At 51.1% G+C, this 14,820-nt stretch overlaps 1 protein-coding gene across 2 annotated transcripts in view; it reads right to left on the minus strand.

Moving 5' to 3' along the window:
- SIGLEC10 (sialic acid binding Ig like lectin 10) overlaps positions 1–1,376 on the minus strand; it is an 8,576-nt gene extending 7,200 nt beyond the window's left edge. The window contains exons 1-4 of one of the 2 annotated variants that reach the window (XM_008049994.1): positions 1,298–1,376; positions 839–1,219; positions 418–552; positions 71–118 (exon numbers count right to left, since the gene is read on the minus strand). In XM_008049994.1, coding sequence (XP_008048185.1) covers positions 71–118; positions 418–552; positions 839–1,219; positions 1,298–1,334 — 601 coding nt within the window. In that variant the 5' untranslated portion in view covers positions 1,335–1,376. Of the gene's footprint in view, positions 1–70; positions 119–417; positions 697–838; positions 1,220–1,297 lie in introns of both variants that reach the window. The other variant, XM_008049993.1, reaches the window with a different exon arrangement.
- Positions 1,377–14,820: the final 13,444 nt, after the last annotated feature.

The raw sequence follows: 14,820 nt of genomic DNA on the forward strand, positions 1-14,820 counted from the left end.
GAGCACGCTCAGGAAGGAGCCCATCCCCTTAGCCCCTGAAGCCTTCTCACCCCAAGAGAACCCTCAGTACCTGACCTGTTGTCACGGGAAATGCTGATGACTGGGGTTCTGGGGGCATCTGCAACGAGAGTGAGCTGGCTTCAGGGGGATGTTTAGTTCCCCACCACCGGGAAACACTCCCTGAGGGAAAAGAAAGTATTGCTGGCCCCAGGAAGACAAGTGACAAACCAGCCTCATAGCACAGGCCTGTACACAGAGGACCAGATGACCCTCCCAATCCCCCTCCCAGGACTGGGGCCTCATCCTGGGACCCCACAACTTCCTCTCCGTGGACCCTCCTGAGCTCCCACCCCGCTAAGCTTTCCCCACCTCCCCATCTCCGGGCCTGTTTGTACCCACAGTCCCCGCCACACTCACAGGCCATGCGAAGTCGGATGGTCCTCTCTGCCCCCACAACCTCTGTGAGGTCCACGTGACAGGTGAGGTTGGTGTTGTGGTCCTGGGGTCTGGGTATGAGGCTGAGTGCCGGGAAGTGGGAGGTGGTTGGTCGGCCTTCCTGGGAGGAGAGGGCAGCCCCCGTCCAGGAGAAGGAAGGGGCTGGACATCCCTTGAAGGTCCAGTTAAACACACAAAGGACAGTCGCCGGTTTCCCGGGCTCCAGGGTTTCGGGGACATAGACATCTGGCTTCTGAGAGTCTGGGACAGTGGGAGGGGAGATTACAGGTGCCGGAGGTGGCGTTTCCCGGTGGTGGTGTGCCCAGAGAGGCTGAGAGCCTGTGGCCCACCCTTACACTCCCTCCCCAGGGTAAGAGGCAGGGGTTCCCACCCTATTTTGCACCTGTCACCTGCAGAGAGAACGTATTCCTAAAATTGTGTTTTATGTGGGGTCCTTTCTCCACGCGAAAGAAGTATGCTCCATGGTCCTGCAACTGAACTTCTCTGATCAACAAGGAGCAGGTCTTGTCCTGGGGATTCCCAGTGAGCAGGAATCGGTCCCGGTTGCTCCAATGCACCCATCGATTTCGATCATTTGTGGCCACTGGGGCACCAGTCTTTGAGTCAGTCCCTTTTTTGAACCAGTAGCCGTAAGCTGGGGTAGGGTCTGTCCAACTGTGCAGAAAGTAGAAGAAGGAGCAGGGCACAGAGACACACAGGCCCTCCAGCACCGTCACCGACTCCTGTATCTGCAGGCCGTATCTTGGATCCTGAGCCTGGGACCCTGTGGGGAGACAGAGGCTCAACTTGCATCCCCAGCCCCAGCCCTGACCTAGGTCCTCCTGGCCCTCGGCCCACTCACCGCCCAGCAGCAGGGACAGCAGCAGCAGCAGTGGCATCTCAGCGTCAGGAGGCACACGGACCTGCCCTGAGACAGGCCATTCCCTGGCCCCGCTGCGACTGGCCCAAGACTCCGGGCAGAAGGGGAAGCTGAGGGCGGAAGCTGAGCCCTGGGGACCCAGGCGTGAAATGAGCGTCAGATCCTGAGGTCACAGGACTCCTCTTCTTTCTCCCCCTCCCCCGCCTGCCATGCCCACTTGCCTTCTCCGTCTGTTCTGGGTTCTGCCCGGGTCTGGGCTTGACGAGCTAGTCCTTTCTTCTGAGCCCCTCTGGGGAGAGCAGACCCATGTCTGTCCCTGGGGCTGGCCTTGGTGGGGGAAGGGAAGTGGGGCTCTCCCTCTGGCCTTGGTCCTTGAGAAAGCAGAAGTGAGATTGCACCATGAGCTCCTCTTATTGGTCCATCTGGTGGTGGAGGGTGCAGGGGAGAAAGGATTCTGGACAGGGGGCTGGTCTTGCCAGAGAAAATACTGGCAGCTTAGTGAATTAGCTTTCAGATAAACAATTAATCCCCACAAAAGAGATCATTGTAAGAGAGATTATAAGTACTCATTACTGCATGGGATATACTTAGACTAAAAAAAAATTGTTGTTGTTTCCTTAAAATTTGAATTTAACTGGGCGTCTTCCTTTTTTTTTCCCTTCTAAATCTGTCAGCCCCAGGCTGGTATCAGCCCCACCTGTCAACACTTCCTGGTGAGCACACGGAGGTTTGGTGCCCCAGAAGCCCCCTCCCACCCCACCAGGCCTGTCCCACTCTCAGTCTCCCTCCTCTGTCCTACAATCGGGGGACACTTACTAGTACCACCCGTTGGGATTTAAACACCTATGCCAAGGGAATGCCGAGGGGGAGCTTAGGGACCGTGAAGGACTGTAAGGTAAACTCTCCAAGATGTCCCTTCACCTGGCCCTTCCTGAAATGACTCTGTTTTGGTCCTATGGAGACACGGTGCTCATCCCTCAGCCTCCACACATCTTGAATATCAGGCACCAAACTGCAGGGGAACGCAGAGGGGAAACCAACCCAGTGACTGACCTCCACGGCCCCCAGGTTGTATGTGAAGATTCTTGAAAACAGATTCACCAAGGTACTCCTAAATACCCAGCATACTGGACGACTTTTAGGACTGGACCTAGGGAGAGAGGGGTTAGCTCTTCCTGGTGGAGGGAGTCAGGAGAGGCTTCCTGGAGGAGGTAGCCCAACTCCCACCCAGTTATTATTATTTTTAGTTGGAGTCTCACTCTGTCGCCCGAGTGCAGGGGCACACTCACAGCCACCACAACCTCAAACTGCTGGGCTCAGGCAATCCTTCTGCCTCAGCCTTCCCAGAAGCTAGAACTGCAGGCATGTGCCACCATGCCTGGGTAATTTTATTTTTGATTTATTGTAGTGATGAGGTCTCACCAAGTTGCCCAGGCTGGTCTCAAATCCATGGGCTCAGGCAATTCTCTCACCTCAGCCTCCCAAAGTGCTGGCATTATAAGCGTAAGCCACCGCAACCGGCCTGTTGTTTTTTGAGTCCGAGTCTCACTCTGTCGCCCGGGCACAATCACAGCTCACTGCAGCCTCAACCTGCTGGGCTCTGGTGATCCTTCCACCTCAGCCTCCTGAGTAGTTGGGACTACAGGTGTGCACCACCACACCCGGCTAATTTTTTAATTTATTGTAGAGATGAGGTCTTGCCAAGTTGCCCAGACTGGTCTTGAACCCCTGAACTCAGGCAATCCTCTCACCTTGGCCTCCCAAAGTCCTGGAATTATAGGCATGAGCCACCATGCCCGGCTCCCACCCAGTTCTTGTTTTCTCATCTATTCTATTACAGCTGCCATAATACCCTGCTACACTGAGTGGCTGAAACAGTGAATTTCATTTCCTCACAGCTCTGGTTCCTTCTGAGGTGTCTCCTGGGCTTGTAGATGCCGTCTCCTCCCTGTGTCCCCACACTGTCTTCTCTCATGGACGTCTGTGTCCCAATCTCCTCCTCCTCTTCTTCTTCTTCCTTTTTTTTTGAGTGGGAGTCTCACTCTGTCATCTAGGCTGATGTGCTGTAGCATACTCACGGCCACCTGAGCATCAACCTGCTGGGCTCTGGCGATCCTTCCGCCTCAGCCTTCCAAGTAGCTGGAACTACAGACACACAATTTTCTATTTATTGTAGGGATGAGGTCTCCCCAAGTTGCCCAGGCTGGTCTTGAACCCGCGGGCTCAGGCAATCCGCTCCCCTCGGCCTTCCAAAGTGCTGAGATTACAGGCTGAGCCACAGAGCCTGTCCAGATCTCCTCAAGTCTTATTGGTTTAGGACCAGCCCTCACTGAATTACACTTGGCTCTAATATGCATGGATTCCAAATCCTAGGATTGCACCAACTAGTGATCAAAATATTAACAAACAAACAAACTCAATTCATCAGTAAAAATAATACATACTTAAAAATACAGTATTGGCCAGGCGCAGTGGCTCAAGCCTGTAATCCCAGCGCTTTGGGAGGCCGAGGTGAGAGGATTGCCTGAGCTCAGGGGTTGGAGACCAACCTCGGCAACTTGGCGCAACCTCATCTCTACAATAAATAAAAAATTAACCTGGCATGGTGGCGTGTGCCTACAGTTCCAGCTACTTGGAAAGCTGAGGTGGAAGGATCGCCTGAATCCAACAGGTCAAGGCTGCAGTGGCCAAGAGCAGCATGCCATTGCACTCCAGCCTGGGCGACAGAGTGAGAGTTCAATTAAAAAAACAACAAGGAAGTTGTGGCAGGTTATATGTAAATGCTCCTCCATTTTATTCAAAGGACTTGAGTATGCATTTTGGTATTTACAGGGGTGATCCAGGAAACAATCTCCCACCAATACACAGGGATGATTGTATTTCTTTCTCCAAACACAGTCACATTCCTAGGTCCTTGAGGTTGGAGCTTTATCTTATAATTTGGTGGTGGGTGTTGGACACATTTCAGAGCATAATCTCCACCTCCACCTTTGCTCTGATCCCAGGGTCCCCATGACCCGATCTGGGTCTTTTCTGGGACACCAGCCTCCCTTCTCTCAGGGGAGCTGTTCAGTTGAGGGACATCGCATTCACTACCCCATAGCTTAGTTAAAGGTTTCTCTTGGGGAGGAGTGAGGGAGGAAGGGTGTCTGGGTCCTGCTGGGAGCTTGTCCCTAACAAACTGACCCCTGAGGCCCCCCATGAGCCTAGGCCCAGCCCTGTCTCTGCCTTTGAGTATCGTCATACTAGCTGGGCAGCATCAGGAAAGCCTCACCGTCTCGGTCCTTCTGTGGGTTCCCTGTGCCATTATTTTATGTTACCCAGGAGCCAGAGAAGGGAGGGAAGACCCTCTACCATTGTGGGGCTGATAGATGCCAATCTGGGACTCCCAGGTGGACCTGGGGCCTCACAACCTCACCGAGGGTGTGTCTACCATCAGGTTAGACCTTCCTTTGATCCTTAGAGCTGATCCCTGGGGTGTCGGGGGAGGACACAGTGAGGTCTGGCAGAGTCTGTGTCCACAGCCAACCAGGGGCAGAGCTGGGCTTGATGAAGGGGGAGGAGCAAAAGGGGGACAGGCACCCTGAGGTACCCTGCTGTGGGTCAACCCCTCTCCCTCCCCACCGGAGACAGCGGCCTACAAGGTCCTGAACATGATTCTGATACCATCAGCCCCTGCTCCTCTTCCCACAACCCTGAGGGTTCTGTCTTCTTGTCCCAGGAACACATTGAGGAACTTCTCCTTTCTCGTTTCCTCTCCATCCTGGTCAACCCCGCTCTGTTCCCTCCACATCCTTTAAAAGGTTCTGGTCAGGATGACGAACGCCCTCAGTGCTGAAACCCACACTCGATTCCTATTCTCACCTCACCTGCTGTCTCTCTCTTGGCATCCTTGGGCTCAGTCAGTCATTCCTTCTTGGCTTCTGGGTCTCCTAGAGCCACCCCCTGGCACCGGCTCCAGGGGCACCACCCACATGCTCCTGACGGCGCTGTCTGGGTCCCACTGTAGGTCATACACAGGGGACTGCACACCTCCTGGTTTCCCTTCCACCTTTCCTGACACTCTTCCTTGTCTTTATTAATGGGTCCTCCTCTGTTCCTACTTCTTTTTTTTTTTTTTTTTTTTTGAGTTGGAGTCTCACTCTGTCGCCCAGACTAGAGTACAGTGGCATGCTCCCGGCCACTGTAGCCTCGACCTGCTGGGCTCCATGATCCTTCCGCCTCAGCCTTCCAAGTAGCTGAAATTACAGGTGTGTGCTGCCACACCTGGCTAATTTTTGATTTATTGTAGAGATGAGGTCTAGCCAAGTTGCCCAGGCGGGTCTCAAATCTGTGGGCTCAGGCAATCCACTCACCTCGGCCTCCCAAAGTGCTGGGATTACAGGCTGAGCCACTGAGCCCGGCTACACATCTTATTTCAAGCACAACTTTGAAAACACAAGTTACCTGTTGATTCTTGGATTTTCAAATTGCAATATTCCTGTGTCAGAGGCTAACATTGGGGAAAGCTGCAACTTTCTGTTAATCTACTAAATAGGAAATTTTAAAAAAACCCAAATTTATCAGAATAACAAGAACCAAGAAACATGCTGCTGACTTCTCAGGTTATATTTCTTTTTTTTTTTCTCCATACTTATCCATTTATTAATTTGAATTGGAGTCTCACTCTGCCACTCATGCTGGAGTGCAGTGGCATGCTCACAGCCACTGCAGCCTCTACCTGCGGGGCTCAGGCGATCTTTTCGCCTCAGCCTTTCATGTAGCTGGAACTACAGGCACGTCCTACCATGCCTGGCTTATTTTTTTATTTATTGTAGAGACGAGGTCTTGCCAAGTTGCCCAGTGGTCTTGAACCCTGAGCTCAGGCAATCCTCCTGCTGTGGCCTCCCAAGTGCTGGGATTACAGACTTGAGGCACTGTGCCTGACCTATATATTTTTATTTTATTTTAAAGATGTGGGGTACAAGTCAGGATTAGGTTCATATGTGGTCTACATACAGGTGAAGTTTGGGCCTCCCACTGGTGCGCACTTTGCCTGGTTTAGGACCAGGTACTCTTAGTGGATTCTGTTTCTACCCTGAATATTTTCTGCTGTTTCACGTTGACTCAGGGATAAAAAATGGGCATCTCCAACTTCATGTGCTCGGGGCAGCACTCGGTGTCCCTCACCTCAAGTCTGGTCCTTCTCGGATGTCTGAGTGTCACTGTCCTGTGGTACCACATCTGCCCACATCCCAGCACCATACTGATTTCTCCCATTACCTCATTTCTAATGTAGAACCAACTCACAGAACCTGTCAGTTCAGCTGTTAAAAATATTTTTTGGCTGGGCTCGGTGGCTCAGCCTGTAATCCCAGCACTTTGGGAGGCTGAGGTGAGTGGATTGCCTGAGCCCACGGGTTCGAGACCCGCCTGGGCAACTTGGCAAGACCTCATCTCTACAATAAATCAAAAACTAGCCAGGTGTGGTAGTGCGCGTCTGTAGTTCTGTCTACTTGGAAGGCTGAGGTGGAAGGATCGCCGGAGTCCAGCAGGTCGAGGCTGGGAGACAGTCTGGGAGACAGAGTGAGACTCCAACTCAAAAAAAAAAATAACTAAAATGGTCTTTTCTTTAGCCTATTACACCTGGTCCCTCAACGGGGCTCTCTCACACAGCAGCCAGGGACATTGTTAAAATATAGATCAGGCTAGGTGCAGTGGCTCACACTTGTAATCCCAGCACTTGGGGAGGCCGAGGTGGGAGGATAGCTTGAGTCCAGAAGTTTGAGATCATTCTGGGCAACATAGCAAGACCTTGTCTCTGAAAAAAAATTTAAAAAATTAACTTGATGTGGTGGCACATGCCTGTAGTCCCAGCTACTCAGGAAGCTGTGGTGGAAGGATTGTCTGAGCCCAGAAGGTCGAGATTGCGGTGAGCCATGATCATGCCACAGCACTCTAGCCTGGGGGAGAGAGTGCGACCCTGATCACCCATCCCCCCCCAAAAAACAGATCAGACCAATCCCTCTCTTGCTGAAACCCTTCCAGGATGCTCATCTCATTTAGAAGAAAATCCTAACACTCCCATTCCTATGAGGCTGTTGAGAGTGTAGCCCCTGCCACTCTCCCCAGACCCACCCCACACCTCTCACTCCTGTATTCACTCCACTGATGTCTGCCATGTTTCTCTAACACCCCACGTTTGTTCTCATTCAGGACCATGATGTTTGCAACTCTCTCCTTCTGAAAAGTTCTTCCCACAGCGACCTCTTTTTCCTGTGTTCAGTCAGAGCCTGTCTCCCCAGAAACACCTTCCTGATCTCACACACCCTGCTCCTCCCCTCCTGTTTCCCCACCCCACACTTCTGAACTTTCCACCCTTTCCATATGACCAGAGGCCCTCCCTCCTATGCTTACTTACTGTCACCTTCCTGTTCATGCCGTTCCTCCTACTCTGGGTCAGGCATGACACTCGAAGCTACTTGAGGTCATGAGAAATTTTTGAGTCAGGTTCACATCTTTCTCTGCCTGGGAAAGTTTGGATTTTCTCTGAGCTACTTCCTTCCAAAACCACCTCTCCACACCTGTTGCCTCCTTTCATTCAACAGGTGGTGAGCAACTGCTCTCCCAGTCTTTTCTTTTTTTGAGTCATTGTCTCACTCTGTTGCCCACAATGAAGTGCAGTGGCACAATCACTGCTCACTGCAGCCTTGACCTCCTGGGCTCAGGTAATCCTCCTTGCTCCACCTCCCAGGTAACTGAGACCACAGGTGTATGCCACCATGCCCAACTACTTTAAAAAAATTACAGAGATGAGCTCTCGCTATGTTGCCCAGGCTGATGTCAAACTCGTGGGCTCAAGTAATTCTCTCAGCTTGGCCTACCAGAGTGCTGAGACTATAGGCATGAGCCATGATGCCCAGCCTCTTATCCTTTATTTCACTGAGGAACTGAGGAAAGCACAAAATCAGGGTCCAGACCCCCCAGAGGCGCACTGGGGCAACGGTGGACACTGGGAGGAAGTGAGGTGGGGAGGGATGGAGAAGGCATGGGGGAGGGAAGAGAGGTGGGTGTGTGGTCAGGCAGGTGGTGAGTTCAGGACCCTGCCCTGGGAGGGGGCAGGAATGAATCTCAGGCGTCATGAGGAAAGATGAGCAAGGTGAAGGGAGAGTCCAGATGTGGCTGCAGCTGGGTCCCTGAGGGAGCCGAGGAGGCTTTGACAGAAGAAGGTGCTCTCTTGGACATTCCTTGACCAACATCTTTGTGTCCCTGAAGCTCATGCTGCTGTCTGGTCCCTGGTGCCACCCACCAAAGCCTGTGCCGCAGTTCAGGACGCCGGGTCCAGGGGGCGCTCCCTCCCGCCCGTGCAGGCACCGCTGCGCAGCCGGGCCAGAGTCTGAGCTGTCCGTGGTCCTGAAGAAATGCAGCTCTCGGGGGAATATGTCTCAGGCTCGCGACACTTTCGCAAACACTACTGTTCTAAAAGGGTTACTTTTATCTGCCCCTCATAGAACCACGCCAAGAGAGTGACATTACAGTAAAAACGAAGTCACCATGATCACCCCACTGACTTCACCTCAAACTCACCCTCCCCAAAATGTAAAGCACTTCAATATAGTCCCACCATCTACAGGGTCATGCTCAAATGACTTCCACCCAGGACGCTAAAAAATTAAAAAATGCTCCTATGGGGGCTACTCAGTTCCCGGGTCTGCACTTTCCCGTTTGGGGTTATGTGATATTGCAGGAGCTCTTAGCAGGGCCTTCCTGCTCAATGAAGGTTGCACATTACAGGGGCACGAAGGCGAGCAGAATATTGAGAGGAGAAACTTGGATTTGTCCTGATTTCTAGTGAAGAAAGCATTTTGCAAGTGTGGTGCTTTATTATCAGGAAGAATAGTTACTCACTGATGTGTGAGTGTGATTTGACACTCACTGTGAAGTTTTAGTTTTCATCAGGCGGGAAGTGTCTAGGCCTGCTTGAGAGGGGTGGATGGAGCCAGGAAGGGGCAGGTAATCAGCTGTGGGTGGTGCTGAGCTCTTCTTTCAGCCTCCTTTTCCCTGTCCTCCTGTAACAGGCTGTGTCCCTGCTGAGGGTAATGACTGTCTGTCTGCCCTCCTTGGCTGAGCCACAGGGAAGGGGATGTTCTTGCAGAGTCCCTGTTTCCTGGTATTTGTACCCTTTAAATATCCTACTTCCTGGTAGGCCTGGGTGGTTGTTGTCAAAATGGGCAAGTTCATGAAACCCAGAAGATGCTGGTCCTGGCCAGATGCTATTCAGGACACAAAGCAGTCATGGAGAAGAACATTGATGATGGCACTTCAGACCAATCCTACAGCCATGATTTGATATCTGGAATTGACTGCTACTCTCACAAAGTGGCAGCTACAATGGGAAAGAAAAAGATTGCCAAAAAGCCAAAGATAAAATCTTTTGTGAAATTTTATAACTACGATCGCCTCATGCCCACAAGGTACTCTGTGGATAACCCCTTGGACAAAACCATTGTCAACAAGGTTATCTTCAGAGACTTTTCTCTTAAACTTAAGACCAGACAGGAGGCCAAGGTCAACTTCAAAGAGAGGTACAAATAGTCAAGAACAAATGTTTCTTCCAGAAGCTGTGGTTTTGGATTTTTTTTGTTTTGTTTCAGTCATTACAAATTTTCAAAATCCCTGGAAAAAAAAAAGAAAATATCTTGCTTCCCCTATCAGACTCTCTCTCTCTCTCTCTCTCTCTCTCTCTCTCTCTCTCTCTCTCTCTCTCTCTAGAGGTGAGGGGCTAGATTTCACATCTGATAAAGGAGCAAACAAGCTCAGGAATATTGCTGCCTGGATCCTTCCTCTTCTCTACTTCTTCCCTCTGGCCCCAGTGTTTCTGGGCAGAAGAGGAGAGTCTCAGTCCTGATGGGGAAGGATAGTGCTTCCTGGACATTTATTTCTGAGGGTTCCAATTAGCCCCCCTTTCTAGTGATGGAGGACTCGCCTGATGTTGTCAAGGGGCTCCCCTTACCCACAGGAGAGGGGGAGCCTAATAAGCCCACCTGGTGCCTTTTGTTGCTGGGTTATAATCTGGAAAATGGGTGTCTGGGGGGGGTCTTCTCTTGGGTTGGGGAGATCAGAGGACAAGATGCCTGGCCTGTGTGTTGTTTCTCCAGTACTGGGGTCCCAAACCAGTTCGCCTTCTTCTCACTAGTCTTTAGAGGTCTCCTTTGGTGTCTCCTGGATCATTTACAGGGTTTATAGTTGTGCTTAGAGGGGGAGGAACAGGGACGAAATGGGTTGATGCCATCTTGTCTGGATCAGGAGTCTAACCGTCAACTTTTCATGTTTCAGCAGATGGGCTGATCCCTATCACCAGCCTGTGTTATCATAAGGAGGCCATTTCCTGCCGAACTCTTGTTCCTAATCTACATTACTGCAGTGTTTCTCTCTCTCTTTTTTTTTGAGTTGGAGTCTCACTCTGTTGCCCAGGCTGGAGCGCAGTGGCAGACTCATCAACCTTCTGGGGCTCAGGTGATCCTTTTGCCTCAGCCTTCCAAGTAGCTGGAACTATAGGCATGTGCCATCACACCTGGCTAATTTTTCTTGATTTATTGTAGAGATGAGGTCTCACCAAGTTACCCAGGCTGGTCTTGAACCTGTGGGCTAAGGCAGTCTTCTCAACTCAGCCTCCTAAAGTGCTGGGATTATAGGCGTGAACCACCACGCCCAGCCACAGTGTTTCTCAAAAGAGTCCCTGGCGCTCACCGTTTCCACCTCCTCTCCTCCCATTCCCTCTTGAATTTTCTCCAGTCAAGAGACCTTTCTCCACCAGGTGACTGGATCTGTTTTTGTTAAGAGCAGCTGTGATACCACTTAGTTAAATTTAAATTGTCTTTTTTGGTACTTACCAGCATTTGAGACAAATGACAAATTTCTCCCTGAATTTCCGTCTTCTCTAGGCTGCCAGAATCCGATCCTGCACTCACCTGGACATCCCTTCCTCCTCAGTGGCTGACCCTTCTCAATCTTCTTGCCATTTCCACCTCATCTTCCTGTCTTGAAATGATAAAGGGCCCCAGGGCTCTGTCTGTGAATCCTTTTTCTTCTTTGTGGGTTATTCTGCCATTGGACTGTGATGTGGAAGCCCTCAGACCTCTGTGTCTCCCACCTGTACCCTCTCCTGAGCTCCAGTCTCTTCCCATCTGCTTGTCATCTCCACATGAATATCTCAGAGTCGCCTCAAACTTACAGTCACCAAAATGATATTTGATCTGCACTTGTAAATACACTTCTGTTATAGGGTAGGCAATTTTGGTCATTGGAAATTCAATTAGTTAAGTTTGAATTCTGGGCAAAAACGTGGACATTATCTTTGGCACCTATGGACAACTATGAAGTCCATGAAGACTTCTTGGATACCCATGAGCATCCATGACATCTGTTGTCATCTGTGGTGCCACCAGTGACATCTGTGACACTTATACAGAAGCTGCGAGCTATCTTTGCTCATCTCTATTATTTTTTTCTTTTTGTAGATATGAAGTCTTGCTATGTTTCCCAGACTAGTCTCGAACACCTGAGCTCCAGCAATCCTCCCACCTTGGCCTGCCAAAGTGCTGGGATTATAGACATGTCCTACCACACCCAGCCAAATTTAAGAGTTGCCACCTGCGTGAGAACCCCCTCCCTGCCTCACCCTGCTTCCAGCCCCTTCTGGAGACGTAAAACACCTCCTTTGATCCTGAGTAATGGGGTCAGAGTAGACTCAAAGGGGGAGACTCAGGCACTCTTCCTGGCAGAAAGGCATCCACAGTGCCCCTCCTGTTCCCTCCCCTCCCACCTCCTCCCTTCCTTTCCCCTCTCCTCCCCTCTCCTTCACTTCCCATCCCTTTCTTTCCTCTCTGGAATTTCCATGGGGCTCATAGTATCATAATCCTGCAGTGTCCACTTCTGAGATCCATTGCAGCGAGAACCAGGGTGGGCCCTGGTAGAGATGAAGTTTTATGGACAGGAGAGAAGGACAAGAAGTTACCAGCCTGGAGTGGACGTGCCTGATAAAGGATACAGCTGGTGGTTTGGGCTTTAGTTTGGTTGGTTTGCATTTGCAGGCAAGTCCTTTACTGTCTCTAGAGATTTGTTGTTGCCAGTTGTCATGGCTCAAGCCTGTCATCCCAGCACTTTGGGAGGCGGAGGAGAAAAGATTGCCTGAGTTCAGGGGTTTGAGACCAGCCTGGGCAATTTGGCGAGATCTTGTCTCTACAATAAATCAAAAAATGAACCAGGCATAGTGGGACTTACCTGTGGTTCCAGCTCCTTGGAAGGCTGAGGTGGAGGGACTGCCTGAGCCCAGCAGGTCGAGGCTGTGGTGGCCGTGAACGTTCCACTGCACCAGTCTGGGTGGCAGAGTAAGACTCCGAGTCAAAAACAAAACAAACAAACAAACAAACAAAAGTCTATTTAAAAAGACCCCCAGAAGAACACATTGGCCGACTGGAGACATCTGATGCTCCTTCTGCCCATAAGAAAGGTCCAAGTTCTGCATGTACATGGTGGATTGGTCAGTTTGAGGTCTGGCTCACTGAGGTTGGGGCCATAAGGGTTATTACTCTAGATGAGGAGACAGATGTGTGGTTGCTCAGCTGGCCTGGGGCTGTGCCAGCCAGGGCAGCCCCTGGGGCTGTGTCTCAGGCCCAGGATGAAGACACTCAGCCGCATGGCTGACTTAAGGGTATGTCTGCTAGAGGTGGCTGGCATGAATGTTTTGCAAGCCCAAGATGCAGCTGCACAACACAGCTCACCTGGACGTGTGTCTTCTGGGTATGGTATCCAGGGTTTTTCTCAGATTTGGGATGCAAGCTCAAGGCTGTTCAACCACCGTGGAAGCCCATCTACCAGGTGTGACCCTCAGCAAGGACTGAGCGGAGTCTTTTAATTTAATTTTTAAAATTGTATGTGTTATTTTTTAATTAAATTTTTAAAAATTTTAAAGATGTGGGGTCTGATTCAGGGTTAGGTATACAAATGTTCATCATGCAGATACCTTTGTTGATGAGGTATGCCCCTCCCTCCCCTGGCAGTTTCCCTCAACTGCCAATTCCACCTCCGCCTGCCCGCCCTGAGCAGAGCCTTGAAGGGAGAGTGCTGTAGTTTAGTGGGGAGACGAGGGGCACCTGTGGTCCCTGAAATCTCAGGAGGGTCGTGTAGAGGCACCCAGCCTCTGCTGCTTCTCTGCCCACATCAGTTTGTCCCAACATTCCCCATTGCCACCTTAATAACCTACCATTCTTTTTTTTTTTTTTGAATTGGAGTCTCACTCTTGTTGCTCAGGCTAGAGTGCAGTAGAACGCTCGAGTGCTTCGACCTGCTGGGCTCAGGCTATCCTTCCGCCTCAGCCTTCCAAGTAGCTGGAACTACAGATGCACGCCACCACACCCGGCTGTTTTTTTTGTGATGTATTGTGGAGACAAGGGCTCACCAAGTCGCCCAGGCTAGTCTCGAACCCTCGGGTTCAGGCAATCCTCTTGCCTCAGCCTCCCAAAGTGCTGGGATTACAGGCTAAGCCACTGCACCTGGCACTACCATTCTTACTACAGGAGAATCTCGTAGTCCTCACAAGCCTTGTGCCCAGTTGGAAGAGCTGCCAGGAATTCACACAGTTGTGTTGGTCTGGATTAGGGGAACAAGGTGTGCACTCTCTAATCCTCCCACTCTGTGGACCAAACTGTAAATACACGCACGGTAAATACACCCTTGGGCCAGGATAAATACTGCTGTGAATCTTCCCTTGAACAAGAAGAGATTCCTGGGCCAAGGAACAGTTGACACACCCCTAGGCTGGTGGAGCAGTTATGTGCCCACACCCAGGGCCTGTGAAACATCCCTTCATTGCCCACCTCCTTCTGAAGACATGCCTCTGGAATGTCCAAGGTCGCTCACCTGAAGTCAGGGCCTGAAAAGCAGTCTCGTGGGCCACACTTGGCAGACATGTCCCAGGCCAGCAAAGCAGCAGCGTGTCCCCCTTGTCTTGGACCTGAGTAACAACTCCACAGTCTGCCCTTGGTAGACACGACCCCAGGCTGTGTTAAGTAGCTGTATACCTGTACTCCAGGCCTGAGAAAGAACCCTGTGACCAATTACTGACTGGCACCAACCCCAGGCCAACCGGATGTTTGTGTGCTCAAATCCTGCACCTGAAAAATAGCCCTGAAGCTCACACCTGGTAGACTGGCTTCCAGTGGTTAAGCAGCCTTGGACCTGCATCCCAAGTCTGAGAAAAACCCTGGTTACCATGCCCAGAAGACACACGTCCAGGTGAGCTGAGGAGTTGTGCAACTGCTTCTTGGTCTTGCAAAACAGTCATGCTTCTAGCAGACATACCGTTAGGTCAGCCAAATAGCTGAGTGTCTTCATCTTGGGCCTGAGAAATGGCCCCATGGGCTGCCCTGGCCAGCACACCCACAGACCAGCTAAGCAACCACACATCTGTCTCCCTTTCTTTTTTTTTTTTTGAGTTGGAATCTCACTCTGTCACCCAGACTGGA

The sequence above is a fragment of the Carlito syrichta genome, unplaced genomic scaffold, assembly GCF_000164805.1.
Source record: "Carlito syrichta isolate Samal-C Ts95f unplaced genomic scaffold, Tarsius_syrichta-2.0.1 Scaffold142875, whole genome shotgun sequence".
In the NCBI taxonomy this organism is placed as follows: Eukaryota; Metazoa; Chordata; class Mammalia; order Primates; family Tarsiidae; genus Carlito; species Carlito syrichta.